This window comes from Hydra vulgaris, chromosome 15 (assembly GCF_038396675.1).
Source record: "Hydra vulgaris chromosome 15, alternate assembly HydraT2T_AEP".
Taxonomy (NCBI): Eukaryota; Metazoa; Cnidaria; class Hydrozoa; order Anthoathecata; family Hydridae; genus Hydra; species Hydra vulgaris.
In genome coordinates this window covers 43,437,501-43,465,092 of record NC_088934.1, presented here as the reverse complement: position 1 = coordinate 43,465,092, position 27,592 = coordinate 43,437,501, and the positions used below count along the sequence as shown (strand labels likewise).

Sequence of the window (27,592 nt, the reverse complement as noted above, 5' to 3'; positions counted from 1 at the left end):
CTTTTTCAAGAAATTCCCAAAAAATATTTGTAAATAAAATAAAAATAAGTTAATCGTAATTTAAAAAGTTACTTAAATATACAAGATTTTTAAAGGTATCAGAGTTGTAAGTTATTTCGACTGTGTAATATTTCACAATATTGTTGCCATTTTACTTGTACTTCTTCTACTTCAGCATTTTTAAACACATAGTTTCTACTGGAACTAGAGCAAGCTTGTGGAACAGATAGCTTTTCCAATATGTTTATGTTGGGAACAAAACAGTAGTCGTCTCTTTTAGGCCAGTTAAAACAGATTGATGGACCTTTTAGGTAAAGAAACTTAATTTTAGCATCAACTTCTTCTAGGTTGGTTTCAGTTACAATGCCGATCCACCACTTATCATCATAGACTACAGCTACATAACATTCTAAAGTAACAGTATGAAGTTGAAATATATCTTGTTTCTTTTTAAGATTGTGGATTATCGTATAACTAGTTTCTGTACTACACCTCTTTTCCCCAACCCTGCTATCTCCATGGAGTATAAATTGATGAAAGCTGAGTACCAGGTAGAGTTGTTACACCAGTGTACGTTTCATTTTGCTCTTCACGATGCAATTGTAAGTCCAATCCCTTTATGTAAATGAAATTAACTACCTTGATTTTCTCAATACAAAATTTACACATGAATGTGTAAATTTTGTATTGAGAAAATGTACATGATTATCATCTTTATAGTATATCACTAATGGATGTAAAGAACATTGTTGGGTGTTCCAATAATAACTTTGTATTTCATCTTGGACTATAAATGCATAATTTTCAGCAAAGTTGCTAATAATGATAATGTTTGATTGATCCATAATTTGTTTTAGTTAAGGAACTGTGATTGAGAGTGAGCAATAAAATAATAAGCTTTTCAAAGCAAGATTCTAATGGTTTAAAAAACGTTGGAACATCTGCTGTTAAACTCAACTGTGTTGCACGATCTCAAAAACATCTTCGTATTCTCCAAAAAACTCATACAAGTATTTAGTGAGGGGTTCTTTACCAGGACAATTATCATACTGTGCAAGCATGCATTCTTTGTACCACTTGTACCTGGCAAAATGCCCCACTCTGGTCTAAGTTAAATAAATTTTGAGTAACTTATTTGTAATTCTGGATTGTATTCTTTGTATAATACATATTGTTCCTTTAAATTACACAAAAGCAGTTTTTTTTTAATTATGGATATTCTTTTGAATGCTAACATAATCTTTTTTTCTACATAAATCACTTGTGTCATAAAACAATTTAACAGAATCTTCTATTTCTTTGTGTAAGACTTGACCTTTACACAATGGAGAGATAGCTAACAATCCTTTTTTATTAAAAATTTGTCTAGCCATCTTTGCTTGGTATTCTGTAACTTCAAAGTTATTTTGTACTTCTAATATCAACCAACTTGAGGGTGCCAGTCAGCTAGAAGTTGAACGGTAGTCCTTTTTTCAGAACATAGAATTTTTTCTTTTATCAAGCTCAAAATTTCATCAAAGTTTTCAGCCTTCTTTTTCATGTTATATTTTATAACACAGTTTTGAGGGAACATTGAATTGACTTTCAGTTTTTCTAGTAACGTTACTTACCATTTTGTTGATGTGCACAGCTTTTCGCTTTTCTTCTGAGAGTATATATTTTGAGGAGGTATATTAAAATTTTCAAGCGTTTCATTGATCTCCTGTCTTTTTGATTTGAATGATGATATTAGAAAATCCTCATCTTGTCTACCCTGACTTTGCTTCTCTTCTTTAAGATCTTCTTTTCTAGCAATCTTTTGTTTACAAGGTTTGCAAAGTTTTTAACCATGACCAATATTAAAACTACTTCTCATCATGACTTGTGACTCATTTATTGTAACTACTCTAAGATTTCCTAAAAGTAATTGTATAAAGCTTATCTGCACAGTTGTTTAAAACATTGTTTATGTTTTGGAAAATACAAGTTAAAAAAGTATATATTAAAATATTTAAATTCTTCATCTACTTACTTGTGATTTTCTTTCTATGTTTATTGAATGGATCACAACATGCTTTCTGTCATATAGAATACATTTTCAAATATTTTGTAGTATGTCTTTCACATAATATTGTTAAGTTTGATAGTTTAATGTTACAGCGTAATGATATAGTTATTTTTTCTTTATTGCTTAAAGTTTCAATAACATGTTGGCCTTTGCATGTATCTGATGTCATCAAGTCAATAGAATACAACTTAAGATAAATTACTTAGTATGAATGTGTTTCCTAAAAAAAAGGAAATTCTTTCCAGTAAAAAAAAAAGTTTTCAATATAGAAATAATTCAAACCTTTTCAGAATCCTTCTGTTGTATAATTTTTTGGACTGATTGATATTGGTAATTTATATATTTATATATATACAATCTATATATTTCAAATTGTTAATTTGTTTAAATTTAAATAAACTATTACCAATAAATGTTGTTCTATAACTGAACTTTTTATAAACTAGTTTTTAAAAACTTTTACAAAAAATTAACAAAATTATCACACTTAGTCAGTGTTTATATATTAAAACAAAACTGGATGTTTTTTTCAGTTGTTAAGATCAAATAACTAAGTTATCATATAATTAGGACTTCCTTAAATATAACAAACTGTTTTGTTTTTTTCTTCTAAGGAGTCTATAAACTAAATTTAATAATTTAAATGATTTATTGAAAATTTGATATATCTTTGAAATTAAAGTTCCATATGTTTCAGTTGTTTTTCCAGTTGGATTTTTTGTGCCTAGTAAGATTATAAACAGCTGAAAATATTAACAGCAAAAAAAAAAAAATTTCGACGGGGTCGTTTTGAGATATTGGGTCCCAAAGTTGGTTTATAGAAACTAGTTGTTTTATTAACTTTTAAGCATGTTTCTTTAACATTTCAGCATTTTAAGTACATTTATTGAATTCACCATCAAAAAAACATTATATATATTTATTTTCATATTTTTGCCATTTTTATTTCTTATTTTTTTAAGAAAAATGTTTTTTCAGAATGTTATGAAAACTGGGTCATTTTGGAAAACCAGGTCAAATTAAAATTGCAGTATCTTGTCAACCGCTCAGCATTTTTAGCTAAAATTTTATGAGTTAACTTTCCTTTAAAACATGTAACAGCCAAAGAAGTTTTTAAAAAATTTAAGGACCCATGATTCAAAATTTCCTAAATTTTGGGTGATTTGATGCGGAATTACCCATACTCTTTACATTTTTTCTGAAATATTATGTACTTTATCGTTTATTCTTAAATATAAAGTGGATATCTTACATGTTTGTTATACCATACTACCCTGTAAACAACTAAATGAAAGATTCATAAAAATGCAACCTATGAATAAAAATTGAAACAGATTTTAATGTGTGTGAATATGACTCATCCATGCATAAAAAGTATTGAATGTATGCATGAGCAACACTTAAAATGTGTTTCCTGTAAGATTAGGGGAGAGTGGTGAACCTTGGAGGTGAGTGTACCTTGGAGGCATGTCAATTGTGCTGCCATCTCTAGTGATGAATTCAAACTGAAATTTTAGTTGCATGTATTGACCTCTAAAGGCTCATAATAAGTTGTTTTACCACGGCTTAACACATTTGTTGTTGAAATAAAAATAAAAGTATGTTTCTGGTACCAAAAAGTAATTTCTTTAGAGCGCATTCTTTTTTTTCTACAACTGTAGGTATAAACTTTGTTATAAAACTGATTATCAAAAATTGTAAAACATGTTTTCAGCTGTATTTATGCATGCTTGAAACTGCTTAACTCCTAACCTATAAACATATGGTAGTGGTTTTGTAAAAACTGTGGTAGCGGTATACTTTGGAGGTAGCTAATGTTGTGTACCTTGGTGGTACCATCAAGGTACAAAATTGCATGATTTTGTAAATACTATTATAACTAACATTTGTTATGAAAGTATTTTTTTAATGTAATATATTGTTATAGTTTATTTATTATCTTATAAGTAAACATTATATCAAATTTCTACCATGTTGAGTACTTAATCTGTTAAAACAATAATACCTCCAAGGTACAAAATACATACTTCCAAAGTACACCACGGGTGATGTACCTTGGCTGTAATATAAGCTGTTTTTTAAACTTAAAAAAAGGGATGAAAAAATATCTCTAGATGCTTAATAAAAAATCCTAGAATAACTAATGTCATAATGTTAATGAAATATATTATTATAGAACATATTGTTAGTATTTTTTTAAATATTTGTAAAAGTTTGAAAATACCTCCGAGGTACACCACTCTCCCCAACTAGATGTCCAGTTTATATGTAGGAAAGTGTAATAAAAAGTTAGGCTTTAGTATTTTTTGCACTGTGCCCTGTACATAAAAACTGTGACACCTGGTAACCCAAATTTGCATGCCTCTGGTTGTGTCAGATGTGTGTTATTTGTGTGCATATTTTTTTAAAACAGGATGGTTTTAAAATTCTTTTTGGACTAAAGTTAGCGTTTAAATTTTTAATTGTTTTTATGCCCCTCTTCAACCCTATAACTCTAAAACACTAGCTTTTACGAACAAAATAGTTGCGGCGCAAACAAGTTGAGTGTTATAACTTGTAATACCCTCCCTGAAACTTCCAATTACAAGGTAGGTGTGAACTACATACCTCTTCAAACAAGTGCTCTACCACTACACCAGTACCACTCAATTACCCATGACACCTAAAAAGTTTTAAAACTTTACTCATAAACTAATTATGGTTTTATTTTGAAATTAAGTTTTAATACATAAATTGCTTCACGTTATAGTTTCACTTTTTTTATAAATATTTTATAAATTCACCAAAGTAAAGGAGGTAAAGAAAAAATATAAATAAAATTTTTAAAATTTCTAAACATTTTCTAAATATTTTAATAAATTCAGTCTTTTTTTTTTTGTTCCAACATTTATTTGAAATTTTACTTTAAGAAACTATATAATAAAATGCTAATAACAAGTTAACTTCTGTTTAGAATGTGTTCCAATATCAGATTCTAGTACTATTGAAAGTTCATTGAATAAAACATTAAGTGGAGACAATGAAGAAGCCAAACTAAAAATTTTAGCACAGACAATAGCTGATGAAAAGTCAAGTAATTCTGGGAAAGCAGTGCATTTAAAAGCAGCGCTTAAAGCTTTTGAAAAAAAAATTAAAGATATGGATCCAATAGGTAATTATTTAAATTTTTACTTTTAAATTACTTTTATTTTACTATTATCATTTTTAATTTAGACAGTGAACCACCAGGTTTGAAGTCTCCTTGCATTCAATTTTTTTGTTGTTATTAAGAAATGTTTTATTCGTTAAATTAACTAAGGGTATTATGGACCTCTATAAAAATAGATAAAATAAAAAAAATTGAAACATTAACAATTTATTCCCATATTATAAATGAATTGAAAATTGTTAGAATGTAAATTCTCTAATAGATTACTTAGTAAAAATAATGTAGGTATAAAATCAACAATTAATTTAACAAATGCATTTAATGTAAAAAATAGTTTTATGCAATTTTACATCTGTATATTCTTTAAGAAGCCCAATCTGCACTATCCTTGCCTTTTTTGTTGATATACACTACTGGTCTTCCTACTTGTTGGAAGCAAGCCAATATAACGCCTATTTTTAAGAAAGGTAGCAGGACAAACCCATCAATCTACCGTCCAATCTCACTCACTTCTGTTCCTTGCAAGGTAATAGAGTGGTTAATTTGAGATTGTATGTTCAAACATATGATTGATCACAACCTGCTTGACATCAATCATATGGATTTGTACCTGGAAAATCGTACATGACTAACTTGATTGAAACATTTGATAACATCTCCATAGCGCTTAAATTTTATCTAGAAATTATCATAGTTCTTCTTGATTTTACTAAAGCTTTCAATAAGGTTGATCACAGACTTCTAATTGTCAAATTATGCACATATGGCTTTGACATGTATCTGTTGATGGATAAAGATCACCTCCGATTATCAAACTCTCCAAAATGATATTGACTGGCTTGTCGAATGGGTCCATACCTTGAGCATAAGTTTTAACATAGACAAGTGCAAAGCTATGTTTTTCAACAAAAGAATTAACAACCGCTATAGCACTGCATTTATTGACCACCTACCAGGCTCGCACATATTCTTTACCATGACCGACCTTGGTAACAACCCCAGCCTTGGTGAGACCAGTACTGAGCGCGACCTCACATCCTTTTCAATCACCACGCTGTTGTCAAAGCTAACATAGTGCTAGGAATATTAAAAAAACCTTCCACTATTGAGATATTAGCAGTTTTTGTATAATTTGTACAACTTATGTAACAATAATAAGGATTCCATGTACCATATGGAATCCTTATTGCCAAATCATTGATGCTCTTGAAGCAGTGGAAAAAAGAGCCACTAAGTTCGTGCCTCATATCAGGCCCTTTAAGTATTTTCAAAGACTAACCGCTATAAATATTAAGACCCAAGACGATAGAAAGCAAAGAGGTAACCTCATTCAATACTTTTTGTGTTGGGCACAGTTAGCAGTAGCTAACTGCGCCGAATTAGAATTTTTCTTCACTAATCATGTCATACCTGACTGGAACTTATTTCCAAATTCCATCATATCTGCCGCATCATTGAACAACTTTAAAAAACAACCAGAACATTTATTACAAGAAAAAAAGAATTGACACTTATCATAGGATAGCTTTGTTAGTTGCCCTCCTTGCAAATGCTTAAACATTTGTTATAAGTTACTTATATTATTATTATTATTATTACATAATAAAATTTAGACTAAACTTTATCTAGGGTTACCATATGTTGTTTTTATGGAAGAGAATGCAAATTTGTGAAAGATTTATGGAATTTACGGAAGAGAATGAAAATTTAGATTTTTATATGTTCGGTACTGTATTCTCCACCATAAAACCCAGACATCTAACTCTAATTTATAATACACAAGAAGTGTTTTATTTTATTAATAATTAATCAACAGTTATATTATCAAAATTGTCACACAATTGTCAAAATTTATTAGTTTAAATATTCTATAAGACATAGTATTAAACATTTTTCAACATTTATATTTAAATAATATGAAATATTATTTAAATATAAAAACATATTTTAACAATATTAACTAATTAATAGCTGAAAATTCCACAGCATTAGATTTCAGTTGCTCTGTATTGTCTGAGTGGTTTTATACCTAATTTATGTGCTTTTAAACTTATGATGAACAGATTCACTCGTTCTTACATGTCAAACTTGTTCTAAGTAAATTTCAAGTCCATAATCGGTATTAATACTTCTTAGAAAGGGTACAATTATACATCAATATGAGCTTTCCATGTTTTCATGTTTCCAACAGGTTTTTCTTGATCACAAGCAAGAACATTTAATTTATCTAAAAGTTTTTTGGTATTGTTTCCATCAAATCTAATGCCATGGTAGCCTTTATAATAATTGTAGTTTAAGTTTAACCATTGTTTAAACCTAAGCTATGGTTTTAATAACAGTTTTTCAAAAGCTGTAATAAATATATATATATATATATATATATATATATATATATATATATATATATATATATATATATATATATATATATATATAAATATATAATAAATATATGCAACTTAGATTTCCGAACTAAATTTTCTATAATTCTGTTTGGATTCTCTTCAAGTTATAAAACTCTTGGATTAATTATATTTTTATAATTAGCCATCCTTGATTTTGGATTTCCAGTTTCTGCATATTTACTGTAATGATAATCAAGGGAACTATGTTCATATTTTTCTAAAGCTATATTTCCCAGCATGACTTGTAATACCAAACATTAATTTTTTCCACGCTTTGAATTAAATGTAACAGAATATTTAATAATTTGAAAATTAAAAGGATCAAGTAATTTCCTAAGATTTCCAATATGTTCTGCTACTCCCTTTTTAATAAAACAATCTTTAACTCCAGCATTGTCAAGTTCAGGTTGGTTGCTATCATAAGGAAAAAAATACATTTGCTGTGACCTTTTAAAATTCTTGACCTGAATCCAACTCTTACAATTGTAAAAAGAAGATCAAAATTTTTTTCAGTGATTATAACTTGAATAAGTTCATCAATTTTATATAAATCATTGATTTATTAATTTAGCAGTAAATATGTTAAAATTTTAAGAAACTTGAAGCAACACACCCGCAATTGATAATTCCAGTGCATATGCTGCAATAACTAGATTGAAGCAACACTCTACACTTGATAATCCCAGTGCATATGCTGCAACAACTAGATTTTTTTCACAGTCTGAACATCCTCAAATTTGTAAATAATGCACAAAATATTCCCCTTAACAACTCCACAGCATTTTCAGCATATTCTTTTATATTTCACTTGATTCAACTCAGATTTAGCATTATTATTATCTTTTCATATTTCTGAAACATCTGAATTTTTTCTTATTACTTAATTGTTTATCTATGCAAAAAAAATATTTTTTTAATTACTTAATTTTTCTTTACTTTAAATTTTTAATTACTTTAATTTTTCTTATAACTTAAAAGTTTATCTATGCAAAAAATATTTTTTTTTAATGCAGAACAATTTACTTATTTGTGTGTAAGGTTAAAATTTCAATGAAATTTAAGAAAACAATTATGACTACTCAAGTCTATCAATCTATTTGTGTAAAACTCTTTAAACTAGTTATATATAAAATATATAAAAGATATTCAAAATGCATAGATGCATATAACATTTTAGTTCTTAAAACAAAATGTTTTAAATATTTTTAAAATATTATGCACTTTTTTTTATCACAAAATTCATAAAAACAAAAACTAAACACTTAATCAAAAATTTAGTTTTTGGTTCTAACAATTTTTGCACTCCACTAACCTAATACTTACTTTCATATATGAGTTGATGAGAATCAGCATGTATACGTTAAAAAGAAAGTTGAGTTTAGTCAACATTTATGATTACAAAGCATCATTCTGTTAAATTTGAGACTTGTGTATGGTGTAAGTTTATGTGAAGAAAGTGGAATTATTTTAATTTAATCCATTTATTCAACCAGAGTCCTTAAGTCCCATTTTCTCTACAAATTGTTGTAAAAAAAAGCGAAAACAACCCCATTGCATAATGTTACCACTGTCATGTTTTATTGTGATTTAGATAGTCTTTATATCTAGCGGTTTGCCTAAACATTTCCAAACTTTTAGTCGCTTTTTGAGGTTTTTCAACTGAAATTTTTTTCATCACTCCAGATTATTTTTTACCAGAAGTTCATCGGCTTGGAAACATTTTTTTGCATACTGCAATCTACAGACTCTGTTCATTTCCAAGATGATGCTTTCTAGTCATGTGGGACCCATAGAATCCAGCTGATTATTCTCCTTTGTATAGTTTTCTCCTAAACAATAATATCAAGGATTTCTTTAATATTCCTAGCTCACAGAGTTGATTCCTTTGTTATTTCTCTTATCTTAGAATTCTGTGATCGTCGCAAAATGATTTCTTGCGTGGGCAGCCTGCCCTCTTGATATTTTCTACAGTATCGTGCATTTTATATTTTTTTATTATTGATTGTACACTAGCTTTACTTTTTTGATATTTTTGAGCTATTTTACTGTAACCTAAACCACTTTTATGGTCATCCACAAATAATTGTCTTAAATCCGAACTGATTTTTTTTGTTTTAGGCATTTTAATGAATATTAAGACCTTTTTAACTAATTTGGTTCCATTATCATGTAAATTAAAGTCACAAAATAAAGAACTAAACACAATATTAATCAAGCAGTTTCATAAAGTAGAAAAAAATTCATATCAAGTAATATTAACACCACCGTATGAATATTTATGTCGCACGAAAAACTGCTGATTTTGCAATTCCCCAATTTAAAAATAATAGATTGCTGATCTATGCAATATATTTAACATTTCTGCAGGGTTAATTGTCATATAAATGGGCTAAGTAAAAAATACTAGTCAAATTTTAATAAAAAGTTATAAAGAATAATTTTGGCGCCTACTGTATATATATATATATATATATATATATATATATATATATATATATATATATATATATATATATATATATATATATACATATATATACTATATATATATATATATATATATATATATATATATATATATATATACATATATATATATATATATACATATATATATACATATATATATATATATATATATATATATATATATATATATATATATATATATATATATATATATATATATATATATATATATATATATAACTATATATATATATATATAACTATATATATATATATATATATATATATATAACTATATATATATATATATATAACTATATATATATATATATATATATATATATATATATATATATATATATATATATATATATAGATCTATAGTTTGTTGTCTTTGGGAAGAGCGGAAGGAAAAAAGTGATTCTTACGCCTTTTTTTTTTTTTAATAATGATAGACTGCCTGCCCCAACCAAACCCTCAGTCGATGTAGCAGCACTCCCTTGCGGGTCAGGCTATTTGTCAGTCGATGTAGCAACACTCCCTTGCGAGTCAGGCTATTTGTCAGTCGATGTAGCAGCACTCCCTTGCGAGTCAGGCTATTTGTCAGTCGATGTAGCAGCACTCCCTTGCGAGTCAGGCTATAAGATAGTCGATGTAGCAACACTCCGCGCATGATTTACAGTAAAAAAAATAAAAATAAAAACATTTAAATAAAAAAAATAAAAATAAAAACATTTTATTAAATAAAATAAAAATAAAAACATTGTTCATATTGTTAAAAACATTCACAATGTTTTAAAAACATTCAGAATGTTTTTAAAAACATTCCGGTCAATTAAATTTGCGTTTTTGTGGTTTTTTTATATAACAATTAATTTGTAATTAAATTAATGGTTTTTACTTTCGTCCAACACGGAAATGTTGGACGAAAGTCAAAAGTAATTAAAAGTGACGTATATGTTGGCGTAAGAATCACTTTTTTCCTTCCGCTCTTCCCAAAGCCAACAAACTATAGATCTATATATAACTATATATATAACTATATATATATATATATATATATATATATATATATATATATATATATATATATATATATATATATATATATATATATATATATATATATATATAACTATATATATATCATTGTATATAATATAATAAATATTATGAATATATATTGTACTTTATCATTCTTTGTTTAGACAATAGCAAAGTAACAAATAAATGATATGATTTAAAAATACAAATAATTTATTTATAATTAAGTTTTCATTATTTTTTTATGTCACTAAATTAATTAATTGATGTAAATATTGTCTTAAATATTCGTGTTAATATAGTTAAAAACTATATATACAGTAGCGTGCAAAAGTAACCGGATAAGAGCATAACTTGAGATAACTTTTGAATGAAAAGTCCAATTTCTTTCAAATTTTCACTGAAATGTTAAAAATGATTGGTTTCCAACCAAAAAAACAAATGAATTTTTACTAAGTCTTAGCAATTTAATCTTAAAAGTTCATTTAATTAAAATATGCGCGTGCAAAAGTATCCAGACAAAAAAAAAAACTTGAAATAAGATTTTTTTTTTAAAGCATTTTTTAAATTGAAAATGTTTTATTTTAAAGTATTGCTTTACTACTTTGTCGGGAAGCCCTTAGCATTAACTACTGCTTGACAGTGACAAGGCATTGAGTCCACAAGCTTCATAATCACAATAATTTTAATTTTTCCCATTCTTTTTTCAGAGTATTCAATAAATCACGTTTACTTGTTAGTTTTCGACCTAAAATTTGTCTATCAATGAGCTTACATAGACATTCAATAGAATTAAGGTCAGGACTTAGCTAAGGCTATTCGATTAATCGAATTTCATTGGTTTTGAAAAAGTTTTTCACAAGGGTTGAAGTGTGTTTTGGGTCATTGTCCTTCTTAAACATCCCTCCTAGAGGCATTTTGTCTTTAGCATGTGGTAGCATAACATTCTTAACTATATATTTGTACATATTTTTGTCCATTATGCCATCAATCAAATGAATAGGACCAATACAATCTCTATTCAAGTTAGCCCAGTTCATAACGTTTCCACTTCTGTGCTTTACTGTTGGTAGCTGGTATTTAGGATCGTTTTTATGGTCTTTTGGTCAACGGACATATCTAATATTATCAGACCCAAATAACATAAACTTAAATTCATCACTAAAAAGTACTTTCAATCACTGTTTTTTTGCCCAAATCAAATGTTCATTAGCAAATCTTAAGTGTGTTTTTCTGTCCGGATACTTTTGCATGCGGAAATTTAAATAAACTTTTAAGATTAGATTGCTTAGTTTAGTAAAAATTCATTTGTTTTTAGATTTGTAATCAATTTTTTGACATTTCAGTGAAAATTTGAAAGAAATTAGACTTTTCATTCAAAAGTTATCTCAAGTTATGCTTTTGTCCGGTTACTTTTGCACGCTACTGTATATCAATAAAATAAAGTTCATGAATAAATAAAGTTCATGAAGAGAGTTTTTTTAAAAAGAATTAAGTGAATTGAATCAAACATGAAAGTTTTTTTTGTAATTAACACGAAAAGAGTGTTTAATACTAATACTAAAACAGATAAATGTTATTTGAATCAAAAAATGTAAAAAGAAAAAAAAAGAAATTTTTAAAAATTTATTCAGTTTATTGATTCTGTGTTATTTTGTGGCAACTTAAACTATCACTATCTGAGTGAAATCAGTGATTAGTTCTTCATGTTTTTCTTGTTTCAGAAATAACAAATGCAGAAACCCCAATTGAGAAAAAAATTGAATTGCTTGCAGAACTATCAGGTTATTAAATTAATTTATAGTTATTTTATAAATTGTTTTAAATAAGATTTAAATAATTTAAAATTTTGCTTTTTGTCTTGACTATGTTTACCTTTAGTACTTATTTTAATTTTGTTTATTTAATTGCAAAGATTTCAAAGAACAACTTTTATGTAAATTAAATTCTACATAACAACAATAATGTTTACAGAAATAGTTAAAAACAGACTGCAATTTAGTGCCATTTTTTAAACAACCAAAATGCATAGAAACTTGTGATTATAAAAGCAGTTTTTTCTTATTTATTTTTACATATTTATTTCTAAAGTGTGTGATAATAAAGAAAGATGAAATATTTAAAAACCTTGTATGCGAGTATGTAGTAATATATAGACTTTTATTACATTTGGGTAAAAATGAATCAAATCATTTTTTATTGAATAGTTAGGTATTTCTATAAATTTTTCAATATATTATTTATAAAAGCTAAAACTCTAGTTTGTTTTCTAATATGGTTATAAAAAAAATATATATTTATATAGGTATTATTCTCAGTGTTGCCACATTTGCAAAGTAGTCCTGATTTATTGCTCAATAATAATAAGTTTGTGGGTGATTGAGCACAAACAGATAAAATTGTTTTTTCTTCGATTTGAACTATTTTGAAAATGGCTATTATATTATCATAATTTTGAAACAAAATTATCTAATATTGTTTTTTTGATAAAATCTTGTTTGTTATTAACAATATGTACTACATAGCTACAATATAAGTTGTAAGAAGAGCTATTAGTTTTGCTCTTTAAATAAAAATAAATTTTGTTATTTATCTTTTAAGCCATATTGTGTATGGTTTTAGATTCTTTTAAGTCTTTTGTTTCTTTCTACAACTGCGCATAATTTATCGCATTTTATTCTTAGCTTGTTCCAAACAATTTGGCTTTAACATGATCAAGCTTAAAATGGTTCCTTTTATCCTATCACAAAGAACCTGAAACTAATAACTCTATAGAATTATTAAGCAATTTCTAGTGGAGATGCTCAATAAAGTTTTTCAATCTACCTTGATACAGCATATTCTCTTTTCCTCAGTATTTGTGTCCTCAATTATCTATTTTATTTGTCCCGGTTTTTTCCTCTGTAATTTGGTTAGCCATGGTATCTAATAAGCAAAGCTTGTGAAATAATATGTCTCCTAATTATTCCATGTTTAGATATGCCCTTATTGTAATACAGTCTTTGATATTGAGAACACATTGTATTATGTTGAAAACTTTTAACTTTCTTCAAAATCTTTTTCTTCACACTTGTATATATACAGCGTTTGCTTCATTTCATGCTTCATATATTGTACTTAACTAGCATCCAACAAATGTGCTAAGAAATGGTTTAATATAATTCTATATTTAATATAATAAGTTTTTTTTTCTTTTTATAACATAGCTTCTTAACTTTTTGAAAATGTCTTTTGTCCATTTTTTTTATCTCTAAAGTTAATTTGAATAGTACATAGAGATAAATGTACAACTACAATATAATTTCTGGCAATGTTTTTGTTTCACTCACTCCATTTGTGTTTATATGTATATATATATATATATATATATATATACATACATACATACATACATACATACATACATACATACATACATACATACATACATACATACATACATACATACATACATACATACATACATACATACATACATACATACATACATACATACATACATACATACATACATACATACATACATACATACATACATACATACATACATACATACATACATACATACATACATACATACATACATACATACATACATACATACATACATACATACATACATAAATACATACATACATACATAAATACATACATACATACATACATACATACATACATACATACATACATACATACATACATACATACATACATACATACATACATACATACATACATATATATATATATATATATATATATATATATATATATATATATATATATATACTACTGTGATCAAAAAGTAAGGTAATTTAAACTTCCGGCCTTATTCGAATCGTCCAATCTTTATTATTTTTAAGTTGGTAGGAATGTCATTAACATTTGCGCCAAATTACATGTCAAACTCATAATTATTTTTTTTTGTTTACGCTTGTTTCTGAAGTACCAAAAGTGCATTCGGCGATGTCTAATTTTGTCGAGCAAAGATGTGCTATTAAATTTTGTTTGCGGAATAATATTTCTGCTGCTGAAACGTATCGAATGTTGCAAAAGGCCTTCGATGAAGAGACTATGTCTCAAAAAAATGTTTACAAGTGGTACAAAGACTTTAATGAAGGCCGAGAACGTGTTGATGACTTGGAACGCTCCGGACGACCATCGACTTCGATTGATGATCGCCACATCAACAAAATCAAAGAATTGGTGCTTGCAAATCGTCGGTTAACCATTCGAGACCTTGTTGACATGGTTGGAATATCATTTGGGTCGGTGCAAGCGATTTTGAAGGATCATTTGGGCCTCATCAGACTCAAATCACGTTTGGTGCCGAAATTTCTCAATTTCTTTGAAAAAGAGCGTCACGTTAAAACGTGTGAAGCAATGCTTTCTGACTACCAAGACATCTACAAACAAATTATTACTGGCGATGAGACTTAGGTCTACGCATACGACCCTGAAACAACCGACCAATCGAGTGAATACCGTGAAAAAGGCGAGCAGAGACCGAAGCAACCACGTCAAAGTCGCTCAAAAATCAAGGTCATGTTGACTGTTTTCTTTGGTTATTGTGGTGTCGTGCACTACGAATTCCTTCCAACTGGCCAAACTGTCAACAAGGAATATTATTTAAGCGTTATGCGACGTTTGCGTGAAGCTATTCGCAAAAAGAGACCGGAATTATGGGCCAATAACTCTTGGATTTTGCACCACGATAATGCGCCTTCGCACACAGCACTGGTTCTTCGTGAGTTTTTCGCTAAAAACTCTACCATGTTGCTCAACAACCACCGTATTTGCCCGACTTAGCACCGTGTGACTTCTGGCTGTTCCCAAAGCTCAAGAGATCACTCCGGGGAAATCGTTTTGAGTCCATTAAAGAGATCCAACGTGAATCGGCACGCGCATTGAAGGCTATCCCTACCGAGGACTTTTCGGCATGCTTCGAAGACTGGAAAAAACGTTGGCAAAATTGGGGCCGAGGGGGGGATTATTTTGAGGGGGACGATACAGATTTGGAAGAATAAATAAAGATTTTTTATTTTATAAAAAAATTCACCTTACTTTTTGATCACAGTAGTATATATATATAACAATTTTAAAATGTATTCTACAAAATAGAGTTCTCAATGTTCTTAAAAGAACAGAGCAGTTATAAATTTTAAATTTATATATATATATATGTATATATATGTATATATATATATATATATATATATATATATATATATATATATATATATATATATATATATATATATATATATATATATGTATATATATATTTATATATATATTAGTAGAAAATCACTTAACAAAATTTTTTTTTCATTTTACACTGTGTTTCATCAACAAAGATTCATGAGAAATGATTAGAAATCATCAAATCAGATTTCTGATGAATCTTTATTGATGAAATACAGTGTAAAATAAAAAAAATTTTTGTTAAGTGATTTTCTACTTATATATAATTGCTCTGTTCTTTTAAGAACATTGAGCACTCTATTGTGTAGAATACATTTTAAAGTTTTTTAAATATATATATATATACACACACACACACACACACACATATATATACATATATATATATATATATATATATATATATATATATATATATATATATATATATATATATACACATATACATATATATATATATATATATATATATATATATATATATATATATATATACACATATATACACATATATATATATATATATATATATATATATATATATATATATATATAAACACACACACACACACACACACACACACACACACACATACATATATCAAGCCTTATCAGAAGGTGCGTGACATTTGGCTACTGCCTTGTTGGAAAATTCTTGAGCAAAACTTTAGGGGTAATCAGAAAAATTTCTTTGGCCAGCCTTACACTTTTTTTTCATCATTAGACAGGCATAGATTTAAACCATTACATTGTTTGGATGATAAACGTTTAATCATCTTTACTCCTATTCCATAATTTAAAAAAACACAACATATATGGCTTGTTTTTTTTAATTATGCTCATTCTCTTTTAGACATAATCCAAAAATACATTGTAAATGTAGTTGGTCCTACTCTAGCTCCCAAGCTTGTGCTTTAGTCCCATTTGTCATATGGTTGCATCTTTTTTTTTTAATTTCTTCAACTACTACAACTATGGTCACTGGTCAAGCGATTAAAATTTCTAACATATCTTTTGTTCAATCTCTAAAACTAAATTTGTTCCAACACAAAACACTGTTCCAATTTCACTACTCATCAATTAGCAAAATCGCATCCACTAACTATCCAAAATTGCATAAAATATCCAAAATCGCATCCATTTAGAAAAATTGCATCCATAACTGTCCAACCATGACCTAAAAACTTTTATAAACCTAGTTTTTTACTTCAAATACAATACTATAGAAGTGTCTTCATCTTTTGTCAATCTGTCAACCTGTCTTTATCTTTACGTCAATCATTTAGTTTACAGTTTTGAAAGCCTTCTCTCAACTGTTTTTTTATTAACTAAATTTCTTTTTTGCTCTCTGTTAACTACCAACATAATAATAATTGCAGGCTTTTTAGAAATGAATTTGTTATTAAAAATATATATTTAATTATATAAAGTTGTCTCAAAAATAAAAGTATACCTACATAATGTATAGAAAGTTTATTTAACATATAACTATTTTCTTAATACAGGATTAAAAATTGCAATCAGTTAAAAAATTGGAGAGTCAATAAAAAGCGAAAATCTTAGAAATTCTTAAAATCTAAAAAATTATAAAATACTGTTTATAGATAAAGAAAACAGCAATTTCATAGAAGGAAGCAAATACATTTTATTTACGTTTGAAACAATTGCAAAATTTTTAGAGCAAATATTAAATATTTTTTTATAATTAAACTTTACGAAAAGACGAGTCGAGCTAATTAAAAAAAATTATTTATAATAATGTTATTATAGTATTTTATATAGTTTTTTCATTTTGAAAAACTTATTTTTTGTCCTTAGCAGATTAAGCCTAAAATATTAATATTCAGGCTTGGTTGGAAAGCGAGTGCAATCACACTCTTTATCTGACCACATACAATATTTAGTTGCAACAACATTTCCACTGCTTTTTAGATGTTTTAAGAACATTTCAAAAATGTGCGAAAAAAGACTTTAATAAAGGGAAAATAAAGCGTGTACATGAAATAAATGTGAAAGTAGAAAAACAATTCAAAAAAAGTACTCCTCAATTTTTATTTCGAACCAAGTAATAAATTTAATACAATAATATAAGATCAAAACTTAAAAAAAAAATTAATTATTCCTGTGGGAATCTAATAAAATTTCGAGCTTTTGCTTTAGTGGTACCCATTAGCTTGCACACAGAATAAGAATCAAAACTATTTGGTGCTTTTTTAAATGATATTTTAATATCTTTAATAATTCTGCAAAGTTTTTTTTGTTTTTTTCATTTTTCTTTTAATAATAGCCCAGTACTTTTCAATAACTCTCAATTCTGGGAAGTTTGGAGGATTTTCTGTTTTAGGCACAAATTTCACATTATTTTTTTTATACCATTTCATAGCTAGTTTACAATAATGAATTAAAGCTAAATCAGGCCAGAATACAGGTCTGTTATTGTGTGATTTAATGAGAGTTAAAAAGCGTTTTTGTAAACATTCTTTAACATATATTTGACCAGAAAGTGTGGACTAAGAAATATAAGGTGCTGATTTTTTGCCACAACTGCAAATAGCTTGTCAATTCAAAACTTTTTTAGCAAACTTGTCATGTTTTGTGCATTTAAATTTCTAATCTGCTTTTTCTCTATATTTGGCAATATAATAAAAAGCACCAGGAATTGTTGATGATCATACTTGATATAAGTTTTATCGTCTTCAATAATAGAGAAATTTTTAGAAATAAAATTGCCATACAACTTTCTGCCGCGGGTTCTTGCACTTTTTTGCTGAGTTTCAGAACAGTTGGGCATTTTTTGTGCTTTGATAGAATGAAAACCATGTTTGTTTCTAACTTTTGCATCAAAACTATGAGAAAATCCATATATTTTTGCATGTTTCCTTAGTGAAAGGCTTGAGTTATTCTTAAAACTGTTAACCAGTTTTCTGACTAATTTTATATCTTTTAAACCTTCCTTTCTTCCACCACCAGATTTGCGTTTGATCAATTTTGTTTGAAAAAACGTTGAATAACATGACTAATGGTGTATGGATGTATTTGCAACGATTTTGCTATCGAATTGTAGCTACTATTAGGATTTTGTAAATATTTGTGCATAATTTTTTCTCTTATGTCTTCTTCTTTTGTCATTTTTAAAACCAATTTCAAGTTAAATCCAAAAACGAACATAATTTTTTGAAACCACAGCACATTGTAAACAAAATACTAAACAATTAAAAAGATTTTAATACAGCCACTGAAAAAAAATGACGTGCTTATTTTTTCAGATTTATTTTGTGTACATGCTTTATTAAAAAAAAAAAGAAATGAAAAAAAAAAAACTTAACTAAAACAAAATAATTTATGTTTAGAATTAATTATTTCTAAACTTCTCCTTTTACAATTTTTTAATAAAATTAAGCGGCACTTTTTTATATAAAATAACAACTTACTATTAATGATTGTTTAATAAGGAAACAAATGTTCTTCAGTTTGTTAAAGAGTACAATATAACTATTTATGTATTTATGTTTCATTTCAACAATATTCTAATTTAACTAACACTATTTGAATTATATAATAAATAAAAAAGTAATTGTTTTTTAAAACCATTTTATGCTTTGCGTAGTTAACAAAATATAAAATATTTGAAACTTCTCAAGCGAGTGTGTAATATGTGTGTAAGTAAGATGAACTGAAGAAACAATTTAATCATTAAATTACTATTGAAATGTTATATCAATTGTTTCTTTTAGCAGTGTTTTAAAAGGTTTAAAAAAGTTTCACTGATGCACCAGACCCCTGAATCAGAATAATGATCCAGGGGTCTGGTGCCTATAATGCCCTATAATGATCAGTATCCAAACTGCAGACTAAGTATACATATAACAACTTTATACTTTATTTAAGTCCATCGATTTATTATACTATATTGTATTTATTTAGCAAGAAATATTTTTATATAGTATAATTAATGTATTAGGGGCATATTAGGTTGTTCGTGAATTATAATTTTTTAAATGTATTTTGCTTATTTAACAAAAATAAAAAATAACTTATGAAGCAGAACTACTTTGCTCTACTGCTGATGATATGAGTGGGCTTTCACAACCCTCGGAATTAGGGTTGGCATTCGGCAATGCGTAACTGCTAACCAAGAGGCATTTGAGGTTGGCGAAAAATCGCTGGCCATGTTTCTATATTTAATGGTCAAACTTTTGTTTTACATCTTTTCTGCCAACCTGATTCTGACCTTACACAGATTAAGGTCCGTAAATTATTGCGGACCTTATTTTCCCTAATTCCGTGGGCTGCTTTTAAGTATATTTGTATGTTTGTGTTCTGTATGAATTTCTGGCGCAAAGCATGTTTCATCCAAAAGTCACTTTATTTAAATGTATGTTTGTGTTTTGTTCATACCTCTGGCGTAGTATTCATTCGCTCATAACTTACTATGTATATATGCATTTTTATGTTCAGTTGCTTGTAAGTTCTTGTATGTTTATTTGAATATTAATTTTATTAACTTTGATGATTATTAATTTTAAATTTCATTAAAAATGTAGTTGTTGTTGAAAATCTTGTTTTTAAAAAATCACTAGTAGAAATTGTTTTAAATTTAATAATAATTTCATTTAAATTAAAATAATAAAAAACAAATTTATATTCATATAATTTACTAAACTTTATATAATTTTAAATAAAACTTACTCAACTTTATATAAATTAAAAATAAAATTTTTTTGTTGTCCCTTTCTTTTAAAAAGCGTTTTGCTAATATAAAAACATTAGAAAAGATTAATGTTGCGTAGTTATTTTAAATAGAGTACAATTGCACCTGCTTCCCAACCAGGTCTATATATATATATATATATATATTATATATATATATATATATATATATATATATATATATATATATATATATATATATATATATATATATATATATATATATATATATATATATATACATATACATATATATATATATATATATATATATTTATATATATATATATATATATATATATATATATATATATATATATATATATATATATATATATATATATATATATATATATCCTCTGTTTATAAACAAAATTATGATAAAAATAAATTTAAAAAGTGATAAAAATGTAAAAGTATAAAAAAAAATTATAAGCAAACATTTGCAAAAAAGAAAGGTTGATATCCAGAAAAGTAAATTAAAAAATATTTAAAGTTACTTAATAAGAGTATTAGTATTAAAAATGAGCTCGTTTGGGGTCTCAATTTTGATTATTTTTGACCCCCTCATCCCCTTTATAACTACATTGTAACTCTTTAATAACAATTCCTGTACGAGTTGTCACAAACTACTAACCACATAACCACATTACCCTACTCCATTTTCTCTAGAGAGTGACAAGTATATGGACAACCCCTTTTAAAAATCATTTTTTTGTTTGAACTTTATTTTTTAGCTACTATTATTTTTGATTCCTTTTTGGTTTATTCATTTCCAATGTATATCCGTTAAAACACAAAAAAAGGGAACTTCTACTTAGATACAAGTATTTAGATGTGATCACCAAGCTTTAAATTTAAAATATATTTTAGCAAATTATTTTGTTTAGCAAAAATTTTAAACTGCAGTATAATTTAAAAAAATTCTGGACATTTTCAATTTCAACGGGCCACTAAATGTTAAGCTTGTATTATCCAGGTGAAATCCAGACAGATGGTAACACTGGTTTTCTATTTAATTTGATATTGTATTGAGTTGTAATTATTTCATCATCATAATTAAATAATGGAGCTATGTTGGTGTTTTTTAATATTTTTTACTATAAAATTTACAGCACAAGAAAAAAACAAGAACTTTAAAATTGTTGAAGGAGACATGATTGAAACTGAACTATTAAGAGCGTTGATGAACAACAATACTGCTAAACGAGCCATACAGAGGCGTATGCAAATTGGTCCAAAATGGGGCACTATTATTCCATATGAATTACCTGAATCAATTACTCATGGTATAAAGTTATACATTTTGTATTTACTTATGATATAAATTTTCATTAATTTGTTTTATATATATATATATATACATATATATATATATATATATATATATATATATATATATATATATATATATATATATATATATATATACACAAACACACACACACACACATACAGGGGTGTACACTCAGACTTTTGGTTGGTTCCCAGAAAGGGGACTGAAAGTAACCAGATTGTTAATGTTGATTGTTCGCCAAGGTTTTTATAAAATTTTTTGCATTGAATGGAGTTCAATGCAAAAATTTTTATAAAAGTTAATCATTTTTCCTTAGCTAAGTGTAGCCTAGAAATAATTAGATAAAATAAATAATTTAAAAAAACAAAAGGTTAAAAAAATGTAGACTAGAAATAGTTTGTGTAAATAAAATTAATATTGTAAACTATTGATAACATTCACTTTTCTACTTTCAGATAAAGTACATGCCGACACATATGCCATTAGTTTTTTTACTCGAATTAAGTGCTTATTTTATTAAAAAAATAGACGTCCTTTTTTAAAATAACAAATATAACTATAAAATATAAAAATACTAATATAATAATATAAATATAAAAATTACCAAATATAAAAAAATAGTTTAAAAATACTTCAAAACCTTTTGCTTTTAAAGTGTTGTGATTATAAAGATTTTATTTGTTAAAGGAGCTTGAAAACTATTGATATTTTGAATTTGATATTTTGAAAGGATTTTAAAATACTGCGTTGTAGTTAAATCTAATTTTTAACTGTGTTAAAAATCATTATCAAAAATTTTAAACTAATATAACTAAAATTATTGTGTCTAAATTCAGTGTTTGTAAAAGATTAATATTTTCTTATAATCTATTTCTTAAAACAATCTTATACTTAAAATAATCTTTTGTTTGTTTATTAAAATTTATTTATTTTAATTTTTATGTATTTAATGTAGTATTTTTAACAAAGATTATAAACAGTTTACAGACTTTATCAGTTTTCAATAAGATATTTCTAAACTTATTTTATGTTCACTACTGTATTTTTTCTGAAAAACTTAGAACTGAGGATAAAAATCAATAGATGCTCTTTTGGGTGACTTTTATGCATCAAAGGAATATATTTTTTTATCCTTCACAAAAGTCAGTCGTCTAGTACTATCGGGTGACCACAAGTGTTCACCTCTTATATATGTGTTCAGTGACAAACCCAGCGATTTTTTGGGATACCGCTGTTACTTTTTTTTTGGGGGGGGGGAACAGGAGAAGAGGGATGTTCTTGTGCTAACCCCCCCCCCCCCTCTCATCAAAACTGGTTTTAACAGGGAATGAGCAGGAAAATTTTGTATATACTTTCAGAAAATTTAAAAGTTTAAAAAAAGATTGTTTTAAAAAGTTTCCTTTCCGTTTCCTTTTTTTCATTTTTCTAAAGGAAAATAGAATAGTGATTTAAAGATCAAAAGTTCATTCATTAAAAAATTATATTTGCGATTACTATATTGTTGGTAAGACAGAAATTTTTACTATTGTTTATTTATTATTAAAAACAGTTAACATTTAATTGCAAGCAAATTAACTTTACTCTAAATGAATATTTTAAAATCATTCCATCTTTTGAAAAAACAAAATTTTTATACACTTGATTGTATTCAAGTTGAGTTTCATAATAAATTTTGACTCTTTTTTTTTTTAATTCCATTGTTCTACTGGTATTTAAACAACAGTTTTAAACACTAAACTACTTACGAAATTCATTCTATTGTCCTTTAATTTTAACCCGGTAAAATAAACAAAAAATTAGTTATTTAATACTGCATTTGAAACTGAATTTTTTTTCTTCTTATTTTTATTAAAAAAGCGAAAGAAAAATTACTAATAATAAATATTTTTTAGGAGTTTTTCTTTTGTACCCAAACTTCTCCAATGGTACAAAAATAGGTCTTGGTTTGTTCCTGGGACATATGTATGTATGTATGTATGTATGTATGTATGTATGTATGTATGTATGTATGTATGTATGTATGTATGTATGTATGTATGTATGTATTTATGCATGTATGTATGTATGTATGTATGTATGTGTGTGTATAAATGTATGTATGTATGCATGTAATCAACATTAGACAATATTGCTTTGTCTTTCAGGACTCATCAGTAATGTTATATACATATATAATATATATATATGCATCGTACATTTGAACGCGTTTTTTTTGCGTATTGAGTATATTACTCATATCATACTCAATACGCAACTCAACGTACGCAATTTCTTTGAGTATAATACTCAATACGCAACTCATAGTACGCATTTTTCTTGAGTAGAATACTCAATACACAACTCATAATACGCATTTTTTTTGAGTAATATGCGTTTTTTTTTTTAGTGTAAAATATAATTTTGTTCTAAAAGTAATATTGTTATTTATGTAATGAACAAACAGAAACACAAAATGAAAGAGAAAAAAAAAATTATATTTTTCTAAAATGTATTTTCAATTCATAAACAAAAACAAAAGTAATGAAGAAAATATTCAAACAACTGAAGAATTATTTTCACTCAGCCATTTCATTAGGTATGGTTAAGCTACTTTTTAAAAAGGCACGATTTATTAGTGTGTCATTGGTCATGTTGCTGGCTCTTTTTCGATTAACTACACCACATATGCTAAAAAAACGTTCAACATAAGCGGAGGATGCTGGTATATTAAAAACCATGAGACAAATTATAAAGATATGGCAATTCTTTTCTTTTCTCAAAATGCATCATAATTAGTTTTGTTGGTGAAATTATGGTTTCTTAAAATGTTTACAAAGTTATTCCTTTCTTTGTCAGCTAGGTGTTCGATGCTAAGATCTTTTTTGTTGTACTCTACCTGATCCAATTCTATGCTTTGATAAAACTGATCAAATGCTTCATTGTCAGGAACACTTTTTTGAGAGAAACTATTTTTAGAACTACTTGCTGTCAAATCGTTTTTTTCGTTTTTTTTATTAAATTCAATTGCCAAGTTTACTAATAAACTTAGTCTCAAATTGACTGTGGCTTTTGCAATCGGTCTTTGATACCATAGATAAAGTTTAGAAACATTTAAAACTGCAGCAGCTGCATAAACAGCAGAGTTAAGCTCATGCTCGAATTGTTTTTTTACATTAGTTATCAGCAATTCGCAAAATTTTTTCTTTTTATCATCTTTTTAGCCATTTCCTCATATTGCATGATTAATAAATGTAAACTTGGTACCAAGTCACCAATATGTACGCGATTTCTTTGATTCAAAGGCGTAAATCTATATGCTGGGAGCATCAATGATAAATAGAATTCAATCTCTGCTTGAGTAACTGGACATTTAATAGTTTCAAAACAATGTTTTTTATATGCTTTGTAAAAACAAATCAACATTAAAAAGCTTGATAACCAACGAGTTAAATTTTTGTTTCTTAATCTATTTTTTTGTTGTTGAAAGATTCGGGCAATTTGAATTGTCTAATGAGTTTTTTTAGCAAATGAACAAAGCAATGACAAAATAGTTTTCAATCAATTGCATGACCTCACAGTATTACGTATAGAAATATTAAATTTGTGGTTTGTACATGCAAAACGAGGTTTTTTTCTGCTGCCGAGTTCAAACTCTAATTGATCTACTATACTATGATCCCCAAATTCATAATTATCAGCATCATCAGTTCCAGTAGCATCAATCTCAGCATCAATCTCATTAGATAGTTTGCTGAATTTAATATCATTTTGGATTGGATTTATTTCTTCAGTAAGCAATTCGTTAATTTCAGGTTCAATTTTGTTTTCAGGTGAATCTTTCAGTTCCTGATCATTCTCATCACTGTCATCATTCTCAAACAATTCTTCTCAAAAGTCTTCTTCAATCCAATTGCCGTTTTCCAATTCATAATTGAGTGATGGTGGTAAAGCTCTAAGAAAAGCTTTACCACCATCACTCACATAACCGTCAACTTTAGATTTATCGAAATCATATTGATTTAATATTTCTTCTGAAACCAATATAATATTTTCAGCATTATGTGGGCCACTCATTTGTTGAAGACCAAGAACTATTAGCTTTTTACTGAAATCAGCAAAGGTAACCTGGCAACATAAGGCAAAAATATCAGCCAGCTGGCGGCTTTCCCAGATATCACCTATTAATGTAATAGTTTTGGCTTTTCTAAGGCAGTTAGTGATTATTTTTTTTATCTTTTCAACTACCATAGGAACTATATTATAGACAAAAGACTTCTCGCATGGTAAATGAATTTTATGACGCTCTAAAACTCTTTTTAGATGAATGTTACATAGCTCTTGTGTTGCCATATTGGATGACATTACATATTTAGTTAGATCCATAATATTGTCATCTAACAACGAGTCATCATCATTATCAAGACTTATATCATCATAAGCCTTTTTCCAAGCCATAAAATTGTCTTTGCCGTTACATTGTGTGGAATTAAAATGCTTAAAAAAATTACCACTTTTACCTAGTGGTTCATGTAATACCTTATAGCAATAAATGCAGGTAAAATGTAATTTTTCTTTCTTTCCGGGCTTAAAATCGATTTCGGTTCGGCAATGAAAAAAGTTTAAAACCAAACTGTAAGTTTTTTCAGTGTCACCAAATTTTAAAATTTTACGCGGAAATTTATTGTTTTTCAAGTTATGTTTAATTTCATTAATCTCTTTAACATATTGTTTATTACTTATATTTGTTAATAAAGCATTGCTTATGCTTTCGCTGCACAATGGTTGACTATTTTCAATCGACAATATGGCTAAGGCACGATTACTTCTATCAGAATTTATTTGTTTATTTACAGACTAATTTTCTTTATCTACTTTATTTATGCTTTTTTCTTTTTTTTTTCTCAAACTCTTTACATTAGAGTCTGAACCTAATTTTTGTTTGGCGGATCTTCCATACATGTTAAAGCAAAAAATCTAAAATAAAACTTTTGTTAAGCAAATAAGCAATATTATAAAACTAGTTTAAATTACATTACATATATAAATTACTTTAGTTTATATAAGTTAAAGATTAAAATGATTTATTTTATTTATCTAACTTATTTACTATAGATAAAAAGATAAATACTTGCATCTTATATACATCTATAGCCTCATAAAAATAATAAAAAATTATAAAAAAAGTCATTATTTCAAATACAAACGCTAGAAGTTTATCAACTTACAAAACAAAGCAACTCAAAGTTTATCAACTTGTAAAACAGCAAATTGTAAATTGTTTTTTGAAG

The 27,592-nt window shown here is 26.8% G+C and overlaps 1 protein-coding gene and 1 long non-coding RNA gene across 5 annotated transcripts in view; one reads left to right on the top strand and one right to left on the bottom strand.

Annotated features, from left to right (window-relative positions):
- Window positions 1-27,592, top strand: part of LOC100204491 (low choriolytic enzyme) — a 94,284-nt gene that overhangs the window by 18,143 nt on the left and 48,549 nt on the right. For all 3 annotated transcript variants that reach the window (XM_065820685.1, XM_065820687.1, XM_065820686.1), the window contains exons 2-4: window positions 5,001-5,198; window positions 12,838-12,897; window positions 22,144-22,317. In XM_065820685.1, coding sequence (XP_065676757.1) covers window positions 5,001-5,198; window positions 12,838-12,897; window positions 22,144-22,317 — 432 coding nt within the window. The remainder of the gene's footprint in view (window positions 1-5,000; window positions 5,199-12,837; window positions 12,898-22,143; window positions 22,318-27,592) is intronic.
- Window positions 1-27,592, bottom strand: part of LOC136092443 (uncharacterized) — an 83,884-nt gene that overhangs the window by 8,170 nt on the left and 48,122 nt on the right. For both annotated transcript variants that reach the window (XR_010644398.1, XR_010644399.1), the window contains one exon: window positions 4,655-4,709. This is a non-coding gene — a long non-coding RNA (uncharacterized LOC136092443). The remainder of the gene's footprint in view (window positions 1-4,654; window positions 4,710-27,592) is intronic.